This window comes from Dryobates pubescens, chromosome 8, assembly GCF_014839835.1.
Source record: "Dryobates pubescens isolate bDryPub1 chromosome 8, bDryPub1.pri, whole genome shotgun sequence".
NCBI classification, from domain to species: Eukaryota; Metazoa; Chordata; class Aves; order Piciformes; family Picidae; genus Dryobates; species Dryobates pubescens.
The window spans coordinates 30435026-30457145 of record NC_071619.1 but is presented as its reverse complement, the minus strand read 5'-3'; the positions used below and the strand labels follow the sequence as shown (position 1 = coordinate 30457145).

The 22120-nt window shown below is 44.9% G+C and overlaps 1 protein-coding gene across 1 annotated transcript in view; it reads left to right on the top strand.

Annotated features, from left to right (window-relative positions):
- The first annotated feature begins 369 nt into the window (after positions 1–369).
- CD96 (CD96 molecule) overlaps positions 370–22120 on the top strand; it is a 63285-nt gene continuing 41534 nt past the window's right edge. Inside the window, 2 exon segments of the mRNA XM_054163893.1 lie at positions 370–380; positions 3910–4046. Coding sequence (XP_054019868.1) covers positions 370–380; positions 3910–4046 — 148 coding nt within the window.

The following is a 22120-nucleotide window of genomic DNA, read 5'->3' as shown; positions in this document are numbered from 1 at the left end:
TAAATAATCATCTTTCTTCTCTTGCTTTCAAGCCCTTCAAACAGGAAAGCAACTCATGGGAGCTGACAGAGGAAAGCCAGCCAATGTTACCTTGGTGTCTGATGATCAAAGGCATGCCCCCTCTGCTGTGCCCTGGGAAGGGCAGCCGCTGCTTCCCGAGTGAGCAGCACTTAGTGGAGAGCTGGAAATGTCCCTTCATTTGCCATGGGGCCACACAGGCCAGCCAGGGGCTGCTGGCTTGCCTGCCTTTGGAGAGCAGAGAATTTAGCTTGTACCAGCAGAGGCAGGGCAGCTTAACCAGTTATCTTCTGCCAGCGAAGAGAAGCAAGAAGGTGAGTCTCGGAGAATGATTCCTCCCTGGGTAGCGACATGTCTGACAGGTATTTTCTTGAGGGCTACAGCTGCTAGGCAGCAGTAATTTATGAAATCCATGGCCAGCTTTGTAATTCAGCTTCCTTTTGTCAATGCAAAAGTCTGTGATTTTGTCCTGACTGCTGTACTTGAAAGGCAGAAAATAATAGAAGCCAACAGAAAAATTGTTTGTTCTCCACGTTCGGTTAGCGCTTTGCTGTCTGCGTTTTAGCACTCAGAATGTGCTGCCTGCTGGCTGCCATCTCCACCATGTTGGGGTGCCTGTATTGCTCTCATGTTTCTAATGAAGCACAAAGTGTAGAGAAGATAAGTGACAGGAAAAAGCTACAGTTGTTTTAATGACCAAAATCATATATATTTTAAAGCTCTAGCCTAAGGTTATAGCACAACAAAGCAGGCAAAGTCCCTTTCATCTAGGACCAAATGTCTGTCTCTCCAGGTGACAGGAAACAGCAGAGAGCCTCTAGTACAAAAGCAAAGACCCAGACATGTACCATCCAGCACTGAAGATGCAATGTGAGTCCTTGCAAGAATCCAGCGCTATCTTTCTTTGCAGAAGCAGAAGAGATAAGGGCAGGAGAGTTAGACAATGAGATTAAAGGAAATTGAAATGAAAGGATATTAAAATGAAAGGAAAATGAAAATGAGCCAATATTGTGAAGTTACTACAGAATCACAGAATCACCAAAGTTGGAAGAGACCTCAGAGATCATCAAGTCCAACCTGCCACCCAACACCTCATGACTACTAAACCATGGCACCAAGTGCCATGTCCAATCCCCTCTTGAACACCTCCAGGGACGGTGACTCCACCACCTCCCTGGGCAGCACATCGCAATGGCTAACAACTCTCTCTGTGAAGAACTTGGGGGGGAGTGGTGTGGCTCAGTTGGTAGCACATAAGACCTTTAATGGGGAAGGTCGTGAGTTCAAGCCTGCAGTGGGCACTGGTGTCCTTCCTACTCTAGTCATGAGGTCTGTGGTGACAGGTTGGACTCGATGATCTTTGAGGTCTCTTCCAACCTTAGTGATACTGAATACTGAAAGACTTTCAATGCTCAGCATAAACTCTCATGTAAAACATCTGGTCAGATAATCTGTTTCTCCTCACCTCCAGCCTTAACCACCCCTGGTGCAGCTTGAGACTGTGTCTTCTTGTTCTGGTGCTGGCTGCCTAGGAGAAGAGACCAACACCCTCCTGGCTACAACCTACCTTCAGGTAGTTGTAGAGAGCAAGAAGGTCTCCCCTGAGCCTCCTCTTCTCCAGGCTAAACAACCCCAGCTCCCTCAGCCTCTCCTCACAGGGCTGTGCTCGAGACCTCTCCCCAGCCTCGTTGCCCTTCTCTGGAGACGTTCAAGTGTCTCAATGTCCTTCTTAAACTGAGGGCCCCAGAACTGGACAAGAAGAGTGTGTTACAATACCTGATGTGGAAGAACTTTCTTGGGCCACACATAACAACTTTCCCTGCCTCACTAGGCAAAGGGCTGCACTGACTTTGCTATCATAAATTGCAAACAGCATCAAGCTCTTCAAAGTTCCTAATATCTATCACACATTTTGGAGGAATTTTTGCCAGAACTGGAGAACTGTTTCCTGAGATGAGAATTATTTTTTTGCCACCTGCAAATTGCACTTTTATGAGGAGCTGTGCTGAGGAAAAGAGAGGCAAGATGTTGGTGGGACAAGCCAGGGCACCAAAGCTGCCTAGCTGACAGATGAAATTTCTGTGACAGAGAGGTGTAGAGAAAAACTGCAAAGACCAAAGTTCAATTCCTGGTGATTCTAGCAGAGCAGTGAAATTGCAGCCTGTCAGTGGAAAAAGCAAAAAACAACGTTTCTCAGAGAGAAAAGGACAGGGGACACTGATGTGAAAATGCCAGGGAGAATCAGACTCTGAATTACATTATTAAGTGCAAATGGGTTTTACCTGAGGGGGCTGGGAGCAGCCTCTTTAGTAGGCTTGCTGTTACTGTTTGCATTGCAGCAGCATTTAGAGGCATGTTCAGGACCCATGCTACCAACCACAGCTTCTACAAGCAGCATACCCTGAAGCTGTCGTGTGTGCGCATGCATACAGATGTGGTCAAGCCCTCCAGGAACCCCAACATCAGTTTGGAGAAATGAGTGGTAAGAAAGGGGATCAAAAGAAATGGCTCATATTCCATCTGGGGAGTTTCATTTGAGCAAATGAAACACTTCTAAAGGTCCAGGGAAAGCATGGCCAAAGGTGGGAGAAGTGTCTCTTCCTTGGCCCTCAAGTCCTGCATGTTTCTCCAGAAGGTGCTACTGGAAACCTTCAGTGGGAAAGGGTCCATCCAAGGTTTCAGAGTTTCTCTGGCACTTTCCTGTGCACATCAGATCATGTATGATGCAACCTGTTCCATACCCCCTCCCTGTAGGTGTTCAAGGCCAGGTTGGATGGGGCCTTGAGCAACCTGGTTTAGTATGAGGTGTCCCTGGCCATAGCTGGCACTATGTGATCTTTAAGGACCCATCCAACACAAACCATTTTGTGAATCTGTGATGGAGCAGGAACAGCCTGAAGGCTGCTTTTTATTTATTGTCTGAGCTCAGAGTGTTGGTGCATGAATTTGTCCCTCAGGCTTGAACTTCCATTAAGTCAGCTCACACTGGAGTCCTGAAAATGTAACAGAATTGAATTTGGGAAAGAGGAGGCTGATAAGACACTTGCTGCTACCAGCAGCGTGAATCAGAGCTTTCCTGCAGCAAAGCTGCCGACGTTACCCACACGTGAAGTGCACTGAAAGCACTGACTACAGGCAGTGAACTTCTCTAGCTGGTTGCAGCTCTCATCTGGTAGTGGGCAGTTCCTATTGGTTGTGGTACTTAAGTGATGCCTGAAAACTACCAACAACCTGAAACTCTGCAGGATGCTTCTGGTAACGTTCAGGCAGGACAGCAGAATGGGCACTGCAGCTACAGACACCTGCTCTGATTCCAAGCAGTGCTCTTGGAGAGAGTGTGGCAGACCTAGTTTATATTTAAGCAATGCCTTGGACTATCATTTCTGAGGTGTTTTCATGTCTGCCTTTGATCTGAAATGTGTTAATCTAATGAGTGGGTAGAGGAAATGAGTTACTATGGGAACGCCTCTCTGTAACTTACTGCCCCAGTTGGCTGCTCTGGCAATCGAAGCACGCTGCAAAAGGGAGGGGGAGCCACCAGAGACAAACGTGGTTTTCAGTCTGAGAGGGAGCTTTGGAGGTCGAGGTGGAGGCACAGAGGATAACAGCAGACCTCTGGGAGCTGTATCATGTGCTCAAAGCAAAATAAGAGGAGGAGGAAGCTGCGATCTGACAGTGATAAGGAGAAGCGCTAACAGAGTGATAGTCATCTGGTAGGAGGGAGACAAAGGCTCTGCTGCTGCATTTCTTGGAGTGTAATTGGTAAGTGATTAAGGACAGCTGTTAAAACTTGAAGCTTTACACCTGTTCTGGTGATCTGAAGTACCTGAATAAGGTACTTCAGCATTAAACAGCACTTTGACTACATTTGATTCCTGCTTTCTGCTGTAGGTTTGCAGTAGAAGCCATCAGTACCAAAACCATGGGTGCATCTTCCACTGACCTAGAGAGCAGTGGCACCTGCAGTGATAGCTGGTGCCCTCTGAGCATGCACTGCTGGCTGGGAACCGTCATCCCACATCAGTATGGTGTGTCCTCTGCACCTCTCTGAAACCCACGCACGAGGTAACACATATGGAGAGGAAAAAGCTGAATTCCTTGCTATTGCTCATGTAACTCAGGGAGAGCTCTGCTCTGAGGGGGCATGCTTTCATCCTCTCTGATTTCTCAGGTGACCATCCTACCTCCCTTTGGCAGGTGGTTCAAGGAGGGACCTCCCTGACATCAGTAGGGTATCTCTGACCCCAGCCCTTCAGAAGCATGGAGCCAGGGTCTGTGGGGCTGAGTGTGTGCCCACCCTATTCTGGGGGCTGGGGTTCCAACCCCCTGGCTTTTGGCCATGAAACTCCACTGTGTGGCTGTTGAGTCTCCTTGCTGTAGCGTGGGGGCAGGACAAGCTCTGTGGCTTCCTGAGTGTTGGCCTGACCCTAACAGGGTGTGGGTCTGAGAGCCTTTGCACTAAGCTGGCAGCCTTTGTGGTGCATCCACCCAGTTAGCAGGGTGTGGGTCAGGTTTTTTAACTGTGACAGACAAAGCAAATCTTCTGGCCCTCGAAACCCAAGGTGTTTAGAAGGCTTGAGTTGCTGTCTGCTGCCTGCAGGGTGAAAGGCAAACACCACGGCAGAGATGGCAGCTTCTCTTCTCACTAATCACTTGCAGAAGATCGATGACCAGTGGTTCATGAAAAGAACAAAAATTGCACCAAACCTGGATATATGCTTGGTGTATCCACACATCCCCTCATAAATGTTTCACTGAGGCTGTGTCCCCACAGCAGTTTCTCTCTGCAGCACCACAAGTTTAAGCAGTTATTCTCCTCTCTGTTCCTGCATCGGTGCCGCTTGCCTGCTTTTGTAAATATAACTATCTGTAGGGCCCCCGAGTGAAATGGATCAGCAAATTGATCCAAATCACAATAACCACGCTGAAAATGAAGTGTAGCTGAGGCTTGGAGGAGGGATTTTCATTTGTGGTCCAACTGAACTACAGTCAGATTGCAGAGCAGTGCTGCAGGCAGGATAAAGAGAATGGCAATATTGTACAGAGCATCACAAATAAAGTGTGTGTGTGTGTGTGTGTGATGAGAAGGTGGTAATATAATTATGTTCTGCTCTATTGATCAAATTAGAAACTTCTTTTTTTTTTTTTTTTTGAGGAAAAAATACCTTAAAGGTAATTAAGTCATGCAGGCATTTACTGGCTTATGAATTTCTTGGAGTAAGCATTCTCAGCACAATGCAGACTTTGCCCCTGTTGTAGGGCTGGCTTTACAAAGACAGGTATGTTATGGAGGTGAACATATATATGACATTAGGAGCATGTATCACAGTATAACTAAGGTTGGAAGAGACCCCAAGGATCATCAAGTCCAACCTGTCCCAACAGACCTCACAACTAGACCATGGCACCAAGTGCCACGTCCAATCTCCCCTTGAACACCTCCAGGGATGGCGACTCCACCACCTCCCTGGGCAGCACATTCCAATGACGAATGACTCGCTCAGTGAAGAACTTTTTCCTCACCTCGAGTCTAAACCTCCCCTGGCACAGCTTGAGACTGTGTCCCCTTGTTCTGGTGCTGGTTGCCTGGGAGAAGAGACCAACACCTTCCTGTCTACAACCACCTTTCAGGTAGTTGTAGAGGGCAATGAGGTCACCCCTGATTGTCCTGGGTTAACACAGCCTGCTCTCACAAATCCTCCTCCCACACACACACAGATGGGAGGAAAAGTAACAAAACAAAACAAAACAAAACAATCTCTCTGGATTGAGATAAAGAGTTTTCCTGGAAAGTATACAATGCACAACTACCTTATCTTGTTTGCAAACAAAAAGTGCAGCAAAATGCAACACCAGCAGCAGACGCCAGGCGAAGCAGTCTCCCCCCACCCAAGCAGGCAGCAGCCAGGGCAGTGCGAAAGACCAGCACCCCAAACCCAGAAAGAGGAACCAGACCAGGAAGCCTCTCCTGTTCCAATCTGAACTCCAAACCCCGTGATGGCTCCGGCCAGCACTTTCATTTCGAAGCTGGCATGACAGAAGCATGGCATTGAATATCAGCAGCAGATCCAACTCAGCTCATGACAACTGTAATGTATGTATAAGCAATATAATTTTTCCCTTAAGCCTAAGTTTGTGGTATAAATAAATTAAGCCTAATTAATAAATTAAGCCTAATTTTATGGTAGAAATAAAGACGAGTACCTTTATTGTCACAAAATAACTGGAGGTTGTGATGCTTGTCAAAAATTTAACTGATCTGTCCCCTGAATTCACAAGAATTATGAAGAGCTCTCAGCTGGTGAATCATTCATTTATTTTATTACTATTAAAAATGATTTCTGTGTACAAAATCTGGAGAGATTTTAGATAGATACTGCCCCTCTACTCAGCACTGGTTAGGCCACACCTTGAGTCCTGTGTCCAGTTCTGGGGCCCTCAGTTTAGGAAAGATGTTGAGTTGCTGGAAGGTGTCCAGAGAAGGGCAACAAAGCTGGGGAGGGGTCTGGAGCACAGCCCTGTGAGGAGAGGCTGAGGGAGCTGGGGTTGCTTAGTCTGGAGAAGAGGAGGCTCAGAGGAGGTATTACTGCTCTCTGCAACTCCCTGAAGGGAGGTTGCAGCCAGGTGGGTGCTGGTGTCTTCTCCCAGGCATCCAGCACCAGAACAGGAGGACACAGTCTCAAGCTGTGCCAGGGGAAATTTAGGCTGGACATGAGGAGAAAGTTCTTCCCAGAAAGAGTAATTGGCCATTGGGATGTGCTGCCCAGGGAGGTGGTGGAGTCACCATCCCTGGAGGTGTGTGGACAGGACACTTTGGGACATGCTGAAGTGGCCATGGTGATGCTAGGTTGAGGGCTGGACTCGATGATCTTAGAGGTCTTTTCTAAATGAAACAATTCTATGATTCTGTGTTTCTGCTGAAAATTGGCTTTCAAAACAATTGAGAGTAAAGGGTATGAAACTTACTCTACAGAAAGCAGAGGTGCACGTGCACAATATTTCAAAAACATTAAATTAAATGTGTTTATTTAAAATATAAAAAGATTAATTACAAATACAGTAATAAAAGGAGAAATAACATTTTATTTCAACATACCTGTTTTCCCCATGACCTGATCCATGTTCTTGCTGTTTATCTCTGCTTAGTCCTTGCATCTGGTGTGCTTCGTCCAATCCAACCCTGCTCTCAGAAATATTTTAACATCTTGAGCTTGAGGAAGGTAGATTTAGATTGGATATTAGAAGGAAATTCTTTACAGTGAGGATGATGAGGCATTGGAGCAGGTTGCCCAGGGAGGTTGTTGTCCTACACCGCATCTTCTTGTTCTTCTCTTCTACTCCCTGGCTTCTACAGATGAGAATGGACATGGCAGATGTCCAGCAACATCCCTTTCTTGGCTGGCGTCACTGAGAGAAGCTGACAGCTGGGAAACTTATCTTGGAGAGGAAAAACGTAAAGGAAGAGCAGGAAGAGGAAATGGAACAAAATGGAAGTGGTTCAGAGTTAAGCAGCCTGCTAGGTGCCACTGATCTGAAATTAGCTTTGCTGCTATGAAAAGAAGAACACTTCTCCAAAGTGAGGTTCTTCATTTCGGTTGTGGTGACTGTTCTCCCAGCCAGGCAGCACAGTTTGTCAGGCACAACAACTTCCCACAGTTTGCTCTGCAGAGTCCTTGTGGATGTTGAAACACTGAGCAGCTCTCCAGTCTCTGCTGGAACAGCCAGCGTTATCACAACATGGGGAGCTGCAGTGATTCCTGCAATTACTCATGACTGAGCTATCACTTAGTGGTAGGAATTCAGTTTAAATAGAACTTTTTTCCCATCTACCTTTCTCTTTAGTTGATGGCTTTCTTTTTTTTTCTTTCTTTTTTTTTTCTTTCTTTTTTTCCTTTCTTTTTTTCTTTCTTCTTTCTTTTTTTCTTTCTTCTTTCTTTTTTTCTTTCTTTTTTCCTTTTTTTTATTTCTTTTTTTTTATTTTTTTATTTCTTTTTTTTTTCCTTTCTTTTTTCTTTCCTTTTTCCTTTTTTTCCTTTTTTTAATTTTTTTCTTTCTTTTTTCTTTCTTTATTTTTCTCTTTTTTCTTTTTTTTTCTTTAATTTCTTTTAAATTTTTTTCTTTTTTCTTTCTTTTTTCTTTCTTTTTTCTTTCTTTTTTCTTTCTTTTTTCTTTCTTTTTTCTTTCTTTTTTCTTTCTTTTTTCTTTCTTTTTTCTTTCTTTTTTCTTTCTTTTTTATTTCTTTTTTCTTTCTTTTTTCTTTCTTTTTTCTTTCTTTTTTCTTTCTTTTTTCTTTCTTTTTTCTTTCTTTTTTCTTTCTTTTTTCTTTCTTTTTTCTTTCTTTTTTCTTTCTTTTTTCTTTCTTTTTTCTTTCTTTTTTCTTTCTTTTTTTCTTTTCTTTTTTTCCTCTCTTTGTCCCTCTCTTTGTCCCTTTCTTTATTCCTTTCTTTTTCTCTTCCTTTTTCCCTTTCTTTTTTTCCATAGTGCATAATCAGCATTACTTCTGTTGTCTTCTGCTTTGCACTGTTTCTTTACTAGCAGCTCTTCTAGCCAGAAGCTTTAAATGTTTAATAATCTGTTGTGGTGGTAATTTATTTTTTCTTTACTTGAAGCCATTTCCAGTGATACCTTCAAGCACCTGGCCTGGTCAGAGGCTTTAATGTTCACTTATCTCTCTCTGGTTGGCCTCATGTTATTTTTAATTACACACAGTATCGCAGGTTGGAAGGGACCTCCAGAGAGCAGTAGGTCAGGCTGCCTCTTAATTCTCTTTCCCTCATGCTTTCTGTGCATGGACATGCAGGCCAGCAGGAGCTGGTCACCAAAACCTGGCAGAGGAAAAGTTGTGTCATGGCTTTGATGGCAAGAATAAAATCCAGAGGAAGGCAGCAATCGTTCTTGACTGACAAGAATGAAGAGTGAAGAATTACTTGTGGAAAATTAAGGTATTTATTTAAAATTATAAAACAACCTTCTCTGTAGTTGTGTGTCAGGGAATTGGCTCCTTTCTTCATTTTCTCTGCTCCCTCAGCTGTTTTGGGGGGAGCTTTTTCATTAATGGAAATGACTGCCTGCATTTCTTTTAGCACCTTGTCTGTGCCTTGTTTTATCCTGCCAGAGGAAATGGGTAGATATTAATTCCTGGGGTTTTTCTTGTCTATATGATAATCCTGGCAAGATATTGACAAGCCAGTACAGTAGCTGCCTCTCAGGAAAGCTTTGATTGCACTAAAACATACACTGAAGTGCTAATCTCTTAACCTTCTGGAGTTCATTATTTCTACAGATAAGAATTGAGTTTAAAGTGACCTACAAGGTCTTATTGCCAAGATATAATCTAGTTAAAAGTTCCTCAAATTGAATTATGTGGGCTGCATACCATCCATTGATTTAAAAACCCCACATATTCTCCTTAATGGGGTCATATAATAAGAGTCTTGACATATTTGGGGTTGGGATTTTGGGTTGGGTTTTCTTTTTTCCCCTCCTTTGAATGGAGTCAGTTTCTAAGAGAAACTTCAGCATTTTGCTTTGTAAAGCTGTCACCAGCTTGGTGGCTTCTCAGCCAGCTCAAGCTTTGACCTCTGCACCACTTAGTTGAGGAAAACACTGCAGAATTAACTAGTCCTGTGCCGCTTAGGAATCAGTTTCTCATATTACATCAATATGAAAAAGATGAAGGCTGCTTTGAATTATATCCTGAAGGAGTGGTGCTGTGGCATTCGTTCAAGGTGCATCCTTTGTGCTTTTGAAATAGGCATTTCAGGCACCTTGCAAAAGAGAAATGTTGGGAAGTACTTTTTTTCCAAATGTCCTTTTTGTTATGATTTATCATTTTTAATTCAATTCTTTTTCAGACCAGAACAAAATCAAGTAGAGGAGGAGGTGTGTACGCTGAGGAGACATCTCCAGCTATGACTCATGTTTTCTGGAAGGTGGGCAAGGAGTCAGGCAAGTTGATGTCAAGATAGAATAGAATTAACCAGGTTGGAAAAGACCTTTGAGATCATCAAGTCCAACCTATCATCCAACACCATCTAATCAAATGAACCATGGCACCAAGTGCCTCATCCAGTCTCTTCCTAAACACCTCCAGTGATGGAGACTCCACCACCTCCCTGGGCAGCACATTCCAATGGCCAATCTCTCTTTCTGTGAAGAACTTCTTCCTAACATCCAGCCTAAACCTCCCCTGGCACAGCTTGAGTGGTGTTGGACAGGGAGGAAGGTCCCAACTTTGTCATTGCCTTATCTGGTCACATTGCAGCTTCACTCTGCAAAACCTTTGTTTTGTGTGTTTGGGAACTCCACAGCCATATTCTCCTGTAGATCTTTGTGTCCCCAGGCTGTTAGCTGACCTCCACTCAGTATTTATTGATTGCCAAGGTAAGTGAGAAAGAAGCAACAAAGGGGAAGTGGAGTGTGGAGGTGCCTGCAGGGACACTGGTTTAAGTCTTACTGTGGACCTTAAAGGGAAGTTTGGACGCACCCAACAATGATGAGCCTTTCAAATCTGTCTGGCCTCTTTAAGTTGCTTTGCTTTTAAAGCAGATAGTTTCAACAATAATACTGGTTTCAGAGGCTCTGTGAGTTGTCTACAGAAACTGCTCATCTAAGTTGACTGGGGAGGAAGGGAATAGGTTGTTCAATGTAAAAGAAGTTGTTCCCTTTCTTTAAAGTATGTTGCAGCAAACATGAAGTTGACAGCATTTGTCTGATCCATTGTCATTACTGAGAACGCCTCATTCACACAGAAGCTTTCATGATAACCCCAGGGACTGCTCAGCTTTAATATAAGATGTTTTTTCTCTTTATCTGTGATTTTTCTCTCATGATTTCCCCTTTTCTTTTCTACAGGTGTCTAGGTTTTGTTGCTATGATGTTAATTTTTCTTTTCCACATGAAAAGGTGTCAGCAAAGCGGTGGTGTTTCAAACAGTTCTCTGGATTTCCAGGGTCTAATTCTTACACAGACAAAGCTATTTCTCGCTAAAATTATGTTTTGGGCTTGGTACTGAACAAGCTTGATCAATCAATAGTGCCTGTTTGATAGAGGAAACAAATTGGGTTTGGTATGTGATAATCCTCCAGTTTTCCCACCACCTAGCAGAGGGTTCACACTAAGGTGGGGGTGTAGAAACAGAGGAGCTGACAGCCCCAGACAAATGAACAATTAAGTTGGTATGCTCAGGTCTGTGGCAAGGCAACAGAACAAGGCAGAACACGTGCCTGGAATAGCAAAATCCTGCATGCCAGTGTAAAGTGTCCCAGGAGAGCTGCAGGACAGACACTGCATGGGAAGTAAGCTGTGCTCTCATTGCAGCAGATTAGGTTGCTTATCAGTAGCCTTAAACTTGGCAATATGGGAGAACGAGCCCAGAACGGTTTGCCAGCAGGAATATATGTTTCTAAGGCAAAATTCTGTTTGCTTTCAGGAAATATGTTTTGAAGCACTCCCTGGTCAAAGAGGAAGAGGCCTGACATGTTGCAAGGAGCAAAGCGTGGGAGTTGGCAGCAGAAGGTCCTTTGATCCCAGGTTGCAGCCTGGCTGCTGGTGCCAGTAAGTCATCCAGGCTTTCGGGTGTCACCACGACCCAGCACCATGGGTGGCAAAATGGCAAGGAGAGAAGTTTATACTCATGGTATCTTTCCCTTCTGTCTTACAGCCACACTGAAATGTTTGCTTCTATTCCCACCTCAGAGAAAGCAAACACGTGTAGTCAGCCTAGTGCTCTGCCCTGCACCTCCAGGGCAGTTTGGACAGAAGAGCAGGGTAGATTAAGCTCAGACCTTAGGAGGAAGTTCTTCACAATGAGAGTGGTGAAATATTGGGACAGGTTGCCCAGGGATGTGGTTGAAGCCCCATCCCTGGAGATAACCCAGGCAAGCCCTGGGCCTCCTGATCTAGTTGGAGGTGTCCCTGCTCACTGCAGGTGGGTTGGACAAGATGACCTTTGAGGGTCCTTTCCAACCCCATGCAATCAGTGAAGAGCTGCATTGGGAAAAGCCTGAGAGCCTGAGCAGATGCAAAAGACATGGCCCCCAGTCAGGACCTGATTTCAGGTTTGGGGACAAGTTTAAATGTTTGCTTTGGAAGTACCTTTTCCTTTTCTTCTCTTTTCTTTTCTTTCCCCCGCCTTGGGGATTTGTTTCTTCCCTTAGTGTCAAACACCTGCAAACTCTTTGGTGGAAAAGAAACCAGCTTGTGAGTCATAAATAGGATTATTGACTAAATACCTGTTGTGGGATCTACATTGCTGGTGCCTGTGCCAGAAAGCACATCCTGGCTGTGCAATTTTATTTCTATTTCCATAGAAGGAGCAGTTTAAAAAATCATTATCACTTCTGTCTGAGGGGATCGTGTTTGATGTGGCAGTCACTGGGATACAATAAACAGGAGGCCCCAGGGTGCCATTTTACTCAGACAGTTTTCAGAGAGGAGCCACAGTTTCTGCTGCACAGCACTGTTGATTTACATGGATTTTCTTGTCACATGCTTTGGCAAAATGTATCAGCTTCTGCTTCTTAGCATCAACAAATAATGCTTGACTTGCAAACCAGCTCCGTGGCAAGCACCCAGCCACAGGAGGCTTTGGGAAGTGACTGAATAGAAAAGACTTTCATCTCACCAGTTTGTGAACTGGTGCTGTCCCTGCAGTGGCTGTCTGCAGCTGCTCTCTGATCCTTGCTCTTGATGCTCAGATCTTGAAGCTGTTCAGGCTGTTATCCTTTACCAAATTCCAAGCAATGAAAATTAAATATTTAATTTTCCCCCAATTTCCATGGAAATGCCTTACAGGGCTCTTGAGCTCAGTTGTGCTCTCATGTCTGAAATTCATCTTTCCTAGCATATGACACTGGTATCTTCTCCTTCACTAGGTAGGCCTTTCAAAATGTTGACTTTGGGAGGGGAAGGCAGCTTACTTTGTATTTTTCCTATGTAGCCTCCTTGTTCATAATGAGCTTAAATATAAGGAATATAAACCCATCTGGGAATAAAATTATGCACTAGGTTCACTATAAAAAGTCATTACATTATAATCAAACTGTCACTTGACGAGATAGTGGGAGATGAAACACAACACAAGCTGCCAAAAGAGGAGGATGGCTTGTTCTTTTAAACACTATCCATGGCACAAAGCAGTGAAGAAACTGAACTGTGTACAGGAAAGCTGCTGGAGCTGAGGAGGGGGACCACAGTACTAGGGCCAGTGAGACAGATATGCTTTCTTCTGGTGGGATGGTGAACCTTCAGCCATATGCAGCCCAGTGCCTGTGCAGGCTTTTGCTGTCAGTAGACTGGCAGCCCAAGGGTGTTTGAACACCAGGTGGTAAACACTCAGGAAATGTACAGAATTAGTGCATCACATTTTGCAAGGACCTCCAGTCTCTGAGCACCTCTGCTTACTTCTTGAGCTGTCACCCTTGTCTGCTTCACCTGAAGCATTTGTGCCCCACCAAGCTGTTTGCCCTCTTCAGGAGAGGCTGAATCATGCTGCAGGTTAAACATGCAAATGAATCAGAGAATCTGAAGAGTTGCTTTGTTCATATCTTGCCCTTCCTTGTGGCCCCTTGCACCCCATGGTGCCTTAGCATGAAAGGAAATGCCTTAGTTGAGAGGAAATTCCTGGTCCTGTGTAGCAAGGAGTATGCGTAGCCATGGAGTAGATGGCAGCATTACCATGGGAGTGGTTTTCTTCCAGCCTTCTGGTCCTTGTCATGTAAACTGTGCTCCTGTTGTGGAGCAAAGACCTTTTTCCCTCTTGACATGGTATTTTAAAATGTGAGTCTGTTCCCTGCTTTCCTTTCTCTGGCAATCTTAGCCTGAAAGCAAGAGTGACAAAGTCAGCCTAGTAGGTTTGTGACACTGTGTGTACCTAAGGAGGCTACACACAACTCATGAATTCTAGCTTGACTTACTGAATTTGGTTTTAGAGCCTCACATTTGTAGCTAGTGTAGCTTGATTTTAATTTTTGGTCCCCTGTGTCCCTCCCTACCCTAACTTAGCATCATGGGCAGGGACACCTCCAACCAGACCAGGTTGCTCGAGCCTTTATCCAAACTGGCCTTGAACACCTCCAGGGAAGGCACATCCACAACCTCCCTGGGCAACCCCTTTCAAGGTCTCTCAAACTTGAGTTGCTTCCTACAGCTACTGTGCTGAAAAGAAAGCAGACATTTATGAGCTGATCTGCTGAGATCTGTCCAGGGCCTGATGATTCTTCCTGATCCTGAAAGGAAGAGAAAATATAGGAGCTTTGTATTTCTTCTCTGTAGGGGTGAGGGCACACAGCCTCTGGTGCAGCTTGACACCGAGTTGTAAGGACTAGACTTGCCCAAAATGCACTAACAGAGCAGGATTGTTTTCTAGTTGCTGGGTGCATTTGCTCCATGCTTTTGTTGGAGGTGCTATAGGTCCCTCAGCTGTCACCAAAGGCCCAGGTACCAGTTTTTCTGTCAGCTGAAAACTGCATTTCTGAAGTGGCTGAGCACCTCCCTGTTTGGGCTGTGCTGTTCTCCCTTTCTGTCTCATCTTGATTCTGAGATGCATTGTATGGGCAGGATGGCTCTAAAACTGTTTTGCTGTTCATTACCAGAATCCATACCAAGTGGGGAGGCTGATAATTCATGTAGCTTCTGGTTTTTTGTTCTTCTTCAAGCACGCAGAGACAGAGGAAAATTAATATCACACCTCTTATAAACCTGTCCTTGTGACTGATGTGAACTCTCCTAAAAGCATGCCAAAACAAAATGGTTTGGAAAACATGACAAACTTATATGAGGACTTGTAGGAAAAGAGCTTGGGCTATGTAATCTCCAGGTTTTAAATAGAATATCAGCTCAGAGGTGTGTGATGAGTTCTGCCTGCAGAGAAGGAAGCCTTTTCTGTGCCCCCTATTCTTCAAGCAAAGGCAGCAAGGCATGCATGAAAAAAGATCACTGGGCTTAATACAGTATTGGAGCAGAACATGCTCTGAAATCTAACCTGTGCAAGACCTGGGGAGTTGGCAGCTTTCATATGTTTCTCAAATGAGAAGCTGCTGATCCAGTTGCTTACTTTTCTGCTCAATTATCTTGATTATCCTCCTCTTTGTCAAAACATACTGTTCCATTTTTCACTCTGTAGATTAAAGCCCAACAATCAGGATCTTTGCTGCCTTATTAATGGTGAAGTGCTCATGGCTTCACTAGAAACAATGCAAGCTCTTTACACTCCTGACCTGTCTTAAACCAGATCTGTGAAGCAGAACAAGCCCAGTGAGAAAGGCTGTCCCTCTCTCTTGATGTGTTAGTGAAAAAGGAATACTTCTTCCTTATAATACTTAACAGCAAGTTCAGCTAAAAAAATAGAGGCTTCAACATTCCAACCTGGTTTTGCCTCCAAACATTTTTGGTCATATTGGCTGGCACTGAGTTCTCTGCAATGTAAATCCCTCTACACAGCACTTGGGTTTCTAGCCTTAGAATTGTAGAATCAATAAGGTTGGAAAGACCTCAGAGATCATCAAGTCCAACTGTCACCCAACACTTCATGACTAACTAAACCATGGCTTCAAGTGCCACATCCAATCCATTTTTGAACACCTCCAGGGACGGTGACTCCACCACTGCCCTGGGCAGCACATTCCAATGGCCAATTACTCTCTCTGGGAAGAACTTTCTCCTCACCCCCAGCCTAAACCTCCCCTGGCACAGCTTGAGAAATAAGTGGAAACCTGAGTACACCAGCTTTTAATCTAACTTCTTCCTTTGTTAGGACAAAAATCTACTTTTCCTGTGCAGTTATTACACTGCATGCAGGCTCATCGAGGCTGGACCCAAATTATCTACTAGAAAGTGGCACTCAGGTAGGCTTTCACATGCGCCTTCTGCTTTCTTTAGAAGCCTGTGCTAGACACTCTGATGCAAACTTGAGCTGTCTCCACAGACATAGCTGACCTTTAGTTATCTGTATCAATGCAAAGACAAGCAATAAGCTCAACATCTCAGAGGTATATGTAGTTTCTGTGTGGGTTTGGGGTTTTTTGACATTTCCCCTCCCTTCAGTGCAAATAGAATAGAATAGAATTAACCAGGTTGGAAGAAACCTCAGAGACCATCAAGTCCAACCTATCACCCAACACCATCTAATCAACTAAGCCATGGCACCAAGCACCCCATCCAGTCTCTTCTTAAACACCTCTAGTGATGGTGACTCCACCACCTCCCTGGGCAGCACATTCCAATGGCCAATCTCTCTTTCTATGAAGAAATTCTTCCTAACACCCAGCCTAAACCTCCCCTGGCACAGATTGAGACTGTGTCCTCTTGCTCTGGTGCTGGTTGTCTGGAAGGAGACCAACCTCCACCTGGCTCCAACCTCCCTTCAGGTAATTGTAGACAGCAGTAAGATCTCCTCTGAGCCTCCTCTTCTCCAGGCTAAGCAACCCCAGCTCCCTCAGCCTCTCCTCACAGGGCTGAGCTCCAGACCCCTCCCCAGCTTTGTTGCCCTTCTCTGGACACCTTCCAGCAAGTCAACATCTTTCCTAAACTGAGGAGCCCAGAACTGGACACAGTACTCAAGGTGTGGCCTGACCAGTCCTGAGTACAGGGCACAATGACTTCCCTGCTCCTGCTGGCCACACTGTTCCAGATGGATGCCATTGGCCTCCTTGGCCACCTGGGCACACTGCTGGCTCATGTTCAGCCTGCCATCAACCAGTACCCTCAGGTCCCTTTCTGCCTGGCTGCTCTCCAGCCACTCTGACCCCAGCCTGTAGCACTGCATGGGGTTAGTTTAGCTGATGGACCACATCACACAGCCTTTCCAAACTGAGTTTCCTTCAGTACCTCATCCCTGCTGCTTACGAGCATGCTTTGCCCTCGCATGCCCAAAGAGATCATTTCGAGCACAAGCCCTTCAAAAGGCGAAGGGTGATAAATAGTGAGTTAGAGAAAACTCAGGAATCAAAAATAAACCAGAGTTTACTAGGAGGCAGAGAGTCCCAAGGGAGCTTTTTACGAAGAGAACATAAATCCAGTGAGCTGCAGTTGTTATGACCCATGGATGTCAAGGCTCAGGAGGAGTGACTTCCCGGGCCGTTTATAACATGAGCAAATTACACCCACGTATGAAACTGAAAATAGAATCAGAGCTCTGCTCTTGAAAAAGTTTTGCACCTCGCTGCCGTAACCTTGAAATTAATCTTTCTTCCTTTAGCATTCTCATATCTCTTGCAAGTAACATTGCTGCGCTAGCTGTTGAAGCAACTTTCATGCCAGTGCTCCTTGGCAGCCATACTGTGAAGATGCTGATGAAAGAGGAGAGGTCATTTTACAGGGAGCTGCTCTGCCAGATGACTGTTGCCCTCATTGTGTCCAAAGGAAAAGTCTGATTTCGTGGAAGCTGCCAGTGGACTTGGTTGAGAAAATAAAGTATTCTGAAAGATAGCCTTATCTTTCACAGACTGCCTAATTAAAAAGCTAATTGAAAATCAGCTCAGAATGAGCTTTTTCCCTGTAGACATGACCTGTGCTCAGGCTTCAAGCAATGCTTTTGAGACATCAAAATATGTAGGCAGTGATCATAGACTGAGGCTGAGAGCAGATGACACCCATCTTCAGCCTCTCCAGGATGTACTTGAGAATGAAACCCTGGACTGATTCAGCCTTTATTTGCCCTACAGACACCTGGGAAACTTAGAGCAGTTTATGGGCTTTCCATCACAAAGACAGGACTGAGAGTCACTAGCCTGGAAATGAAATCTCAGCTTACAATAATGAGAAGTATATCATGAGAACATGATAAGCACCCAGTAAAATGAATGAGATTTTTAATGGACTTCTGCAGGAAAGATGATGTCTTAGTTGAGCCATAATGTCCTTAAATCTCTGCACCAGTGAAGATTCAGGCAGCAGCAGAGAAAGGCAAGTGAAACTGGATGGTAAAGCCACCGAGGATTTTTATGAAAGAACAGAGAGAGAAGACAGCAGCTAACAGAAGCACAGTGTGACTGGTGTCACACACATTCCCCAAAGGATAACTATGATGAAAAACAACCAAAGCCAAGTCTGGACACTTCCTGGCCTTCCAAGTTAGCAGCCTGGAGTGCCTCTGTATTTCCTGGAGGGGTTCAAGGCCAGGTTGGATGAAGCCTTGAGCAATCTGGTCTAGTGGAAGGGGGGTTGGAACTAGATGATCTTCAAGGTCCCTGCCAACCCAAACCATTCTATGAATCTACGAATGTATGTCTTCATTCCCAGGTGACCCTACCTACATGTGAAAACTAGCTAGTTCCAGAGCTGAAGAAAGGACTGATGTTGACCAAAACCATCCTCTCCGTTAACATTTACTGCCTGTGCAGTAGCTCCACTTATTTTCTCACCTTCACCCATTGGTCCGATGAATCACTTTATCTGTGCCAGGCTCAGTAGGTAAGCTGGAAGGATCCTGTCCTGAAGGTAAATAAAGGGGAAAGAGGGACTCAGATATTGAGCTGAAGGGTGGGAAGGTGAAGCTGGCTGCCCAGGTTTAGAAAGCCTGTGGGAGCTGAGAACAGAGCTGGGGTACTTGGAGTCTGCTGAGTATCTCCATGTTCCTTTTTGTAGCTACACAGAAAACGAGATTATTTATTTATTTAGTCAGGAAAATCATCTGCCTGGGCTTGTTTGTGGCAGGGCAAACTGTTTTCTGAAGAATGACATACAAGATCATGGCATGCAGCTGAACTTACTGATGAGTGAGCTTGTTATTTGTTAGCTTCCCGATGGAACGTTCTCAGAGGTCCTGTCGTAATGTCTGCGGAGAGGACAGATGTGTAACAGTCACTCTGACTTATGCAAATGAGGACTGGGAAAATGGGCTTAGGTAATGGGGATGTCATAAATATCTCTGAGTTATGAAGTGGTGTGTTATCAGAAAGGTCAGGGGTAGGACACAGTGATTGCTCACAGCCTCACAGTCATTATGAGTCCCTTCTCTAATCCCTTTGGTCCTTTTGTACCTTCGACAAGCAGAGAGCTGGAAACTGAGTCTAGTGAGGATCACACCATGAGAGAAATTAACTCCAGCAGAGGTGGCTAACTGGTGGCAGTTCTTCCCCATCTGTTGGTGTTACAGGGACAGATACGGCACATATTCAGATGCATTTCTCCAAGAGACATGAAGCCAACGAGTGTTTGTTGGTTTCCAGCCTGCCAAAGATTTCTATTGATGGCAAAAATCTCCAGGAGGCACTCACAGAGAAGAAGAGTCAGTGTGGGCATCAGAACCACCACACCAGAGTGGGATAGAATCACAGAATGCCAGGTTGGAAGGCACCACAAGGATCATCTGGTCCAACCCTTCTAAGTGATAGTGTAGTTGAAATGAGATGGCCCAGCACCCTGTCAAGCTGAATCTCAAAGCTGTCCAATGTAGGGGAATCCACTGGTTCCTTTGGGAGATGATTCCAATGTCTAGCTGTTCTCATGGTGAGACGTTTTCTTCTGGATTTCAATGAGAATCTCCCCAGCAGTAACTTGTACCCACTGCCTCTTGTCTTTTCCATGCAGAAGCTGAGCAAGGGTGAAGGGGTGGCTGTGCAAGCAGCTCAGCAATAACTCCTAGTTGCCTTACTGTTTTAGGTCTCTTTGCTGGATTTTGGGGTTAGCTCTCCAGGGTTGCTGGTCTGAGCTCATACTCTGCTTGTCTCAGGAAAGCCTGCAGTGATTATCTGTGTCCACTTACAGGCTGTGTGCTCAGGTCTGCTCTCAAGGACTCAAAGCAATGGCTGCAAAGGCCCATTGAACTCTCACTGAAGATGTCCCTGTAAGAAAGGAGTTCAGGTGGGGGAGTTGAAGAGCAGAGGTTCTGGCTGCAGCTCACCAGAAGGAAGCTGGGTCAGGGGAGTGCATCAGTACCTCGGCTCACAGTTGTGTCTCCAGAACACAGCTGGCTTGTAAGTGCGTTAGACTCAAGTGCCCGCCGTGCCTATCACAGGTAACCAGTGCTGGGTGTGATTAGACAAGGATCTTAGGGCAAGTGAAATAGTTCTGATGTTTATGCCAGAGAGAGAGGGTGCAAGGCTGAGGAATAAAATACAATGATTACAACACATATAGAAATAGAGAAGGTATATGATGATGAATGTGCAGTTGTGTTGCATCTTCTTCTGTAGGGCACTCATTAATAGAATCTTTGTAACAATATCTGCTCATTTCTTCTGAAGGAGGCTCAGGGGAGACCTTATTGCCATCTACAACTACCTGAAGGGAGATTGCAGCCAGGAGGGGGTTGGTCTCTTCTCCCAGGCAACCAGCACCAGAACAAGAGGACACAGTCTCAAGCTGTGGCAGGGGAGGTTTAGGCTGGAGGTTAGGAAGAAGTTCTTCATAGAAAGAGAGATTGGCCACTGGAATGTGCTGCCCATGAAGGTGGTGGAGTCACCATCACTGGAGGTATCTAGGAAGAGACTGGATGGGGTGCTTGGTGCCATGGTTTAGTTGATTAGATGGTGTTGGGTGATAGGTTGGACTTGATGATCTCAAAGGTCTCTTCCAACCTGGTTCATTCCATTCCATTCCATTCCATTCCATTCCATTCCATTCCATTCCATTCCATTCCATTCCATTCCATTCCATTCCATTCCTTCATTGGCTTTTCCCAACTATTTAACAGCAGGGAGTACTCAGGGAACATCAAGTAAATCAAAAAAGCTGAAGCAGCATGTGAACAAAGAGTTCTGTACTTGAGAAATCATTTTTCAGGCAAAATTATTGAACTAATTGGCTGTAATTGCTGAATCACTTCCTTGCATTTGTGTTTTACAATTTCTCTTGCTCAGTTATGCTTCATCACAATCAATGAGCTCTCAGGTGTGACTGAGGGGTGGTATAACATTGATAATTGTTAACATTGCCTCCATGGGAACAAAATCGCTTCAGGAACCCTAAAGTTGGTTTTAGGGTTAAGAGAGGTAACAGCATTCAGGTCTACAGGGATCTTCTTGTTCTGTGTCTGTTAGTAAACAATTAAGGACAGTGTGGCTTGTGTTTGGAAGGAGCTGTTCTCTGGGCTTCTAGACAAGAAGCTGACTATGAAGATCTGGTACCTAACATTTTGCAGCTGATTTGGTGCCAGAGTGATTGATTTTAGGCTATGGAGACATTATTTATAAGCTTAAAACAATAGGAGAGCTTGTCATTCCGGGGAAGTTTCTATTTGTCATGTTTGTCATTACCTTGTTGCTGATAGTGGCTTGCTGTTGTGATTTATCAGACGTAGATGTTGATGATATGAAGGATATGGAATAGAGTACCCTTCTGTGAAGCTCTGCTTCAACAAACCTGCCACTTCCCACTTCTCAGTTTTGATGTGTTATAAGACTGTGGTGCTGCTTTCATGACCAGTTCAGCTTGTCAGGCTGATAGAACACTCTGTTTAGCATAAGATTTGTAGCATATGCACAACCGTGGTCTGAAGCAGAGGAGAGGCTATCCACATGAGTTCCACATGGGTGTGGTATCTACAGTCCTATTTACCCAGCTCTTGCAGGCACAGAGAGAATGCTGAAAAGAACAAACAAACACAGGGGTGGGGAACAACAACGAAACAAACAAAAAACCCTGGAACTCTCCTTGTCAATGAGTGTGTGAAACTCCGCTCTCTTGAGCAGGATGGTCATTTGCAGTCTGGATGGCAGGAATCTCCATTGCATGGCCCTTTTGTATCATCATTGTATCCACTGTGATTGTCTTAAACTGCTGTTCAAAGCACCCAGCAGTTCAGGAGCTGGGGACTGTTTCTGCATCTGCAGGATGAATTTCTGCTGTTTCCCTACACAGAACTTGGCTAATTCTGCAGCAGGAACTGCCTGGGGAATTCCTTGGACAGCCAGATATCCCCATGGGATGCTCACTGGCATACTGAAGCAGAGATATTGTTCTATGCATATCAGGGATCTACCCAAGTTCATTTCCCAAACTCCCTCCTGAATGTCTCCTGGGAAAGTTAGTCACACATTTTGCTATGACAGTGACAAGTGACGAGTCATTTGGTCAGCACTATGCCTCACATCCGTCTTTTGTCTTATCAGTCCACTGCTGCTTCTGTGCAGAGACTAACCAAGGATCTGCTGAAAATCTG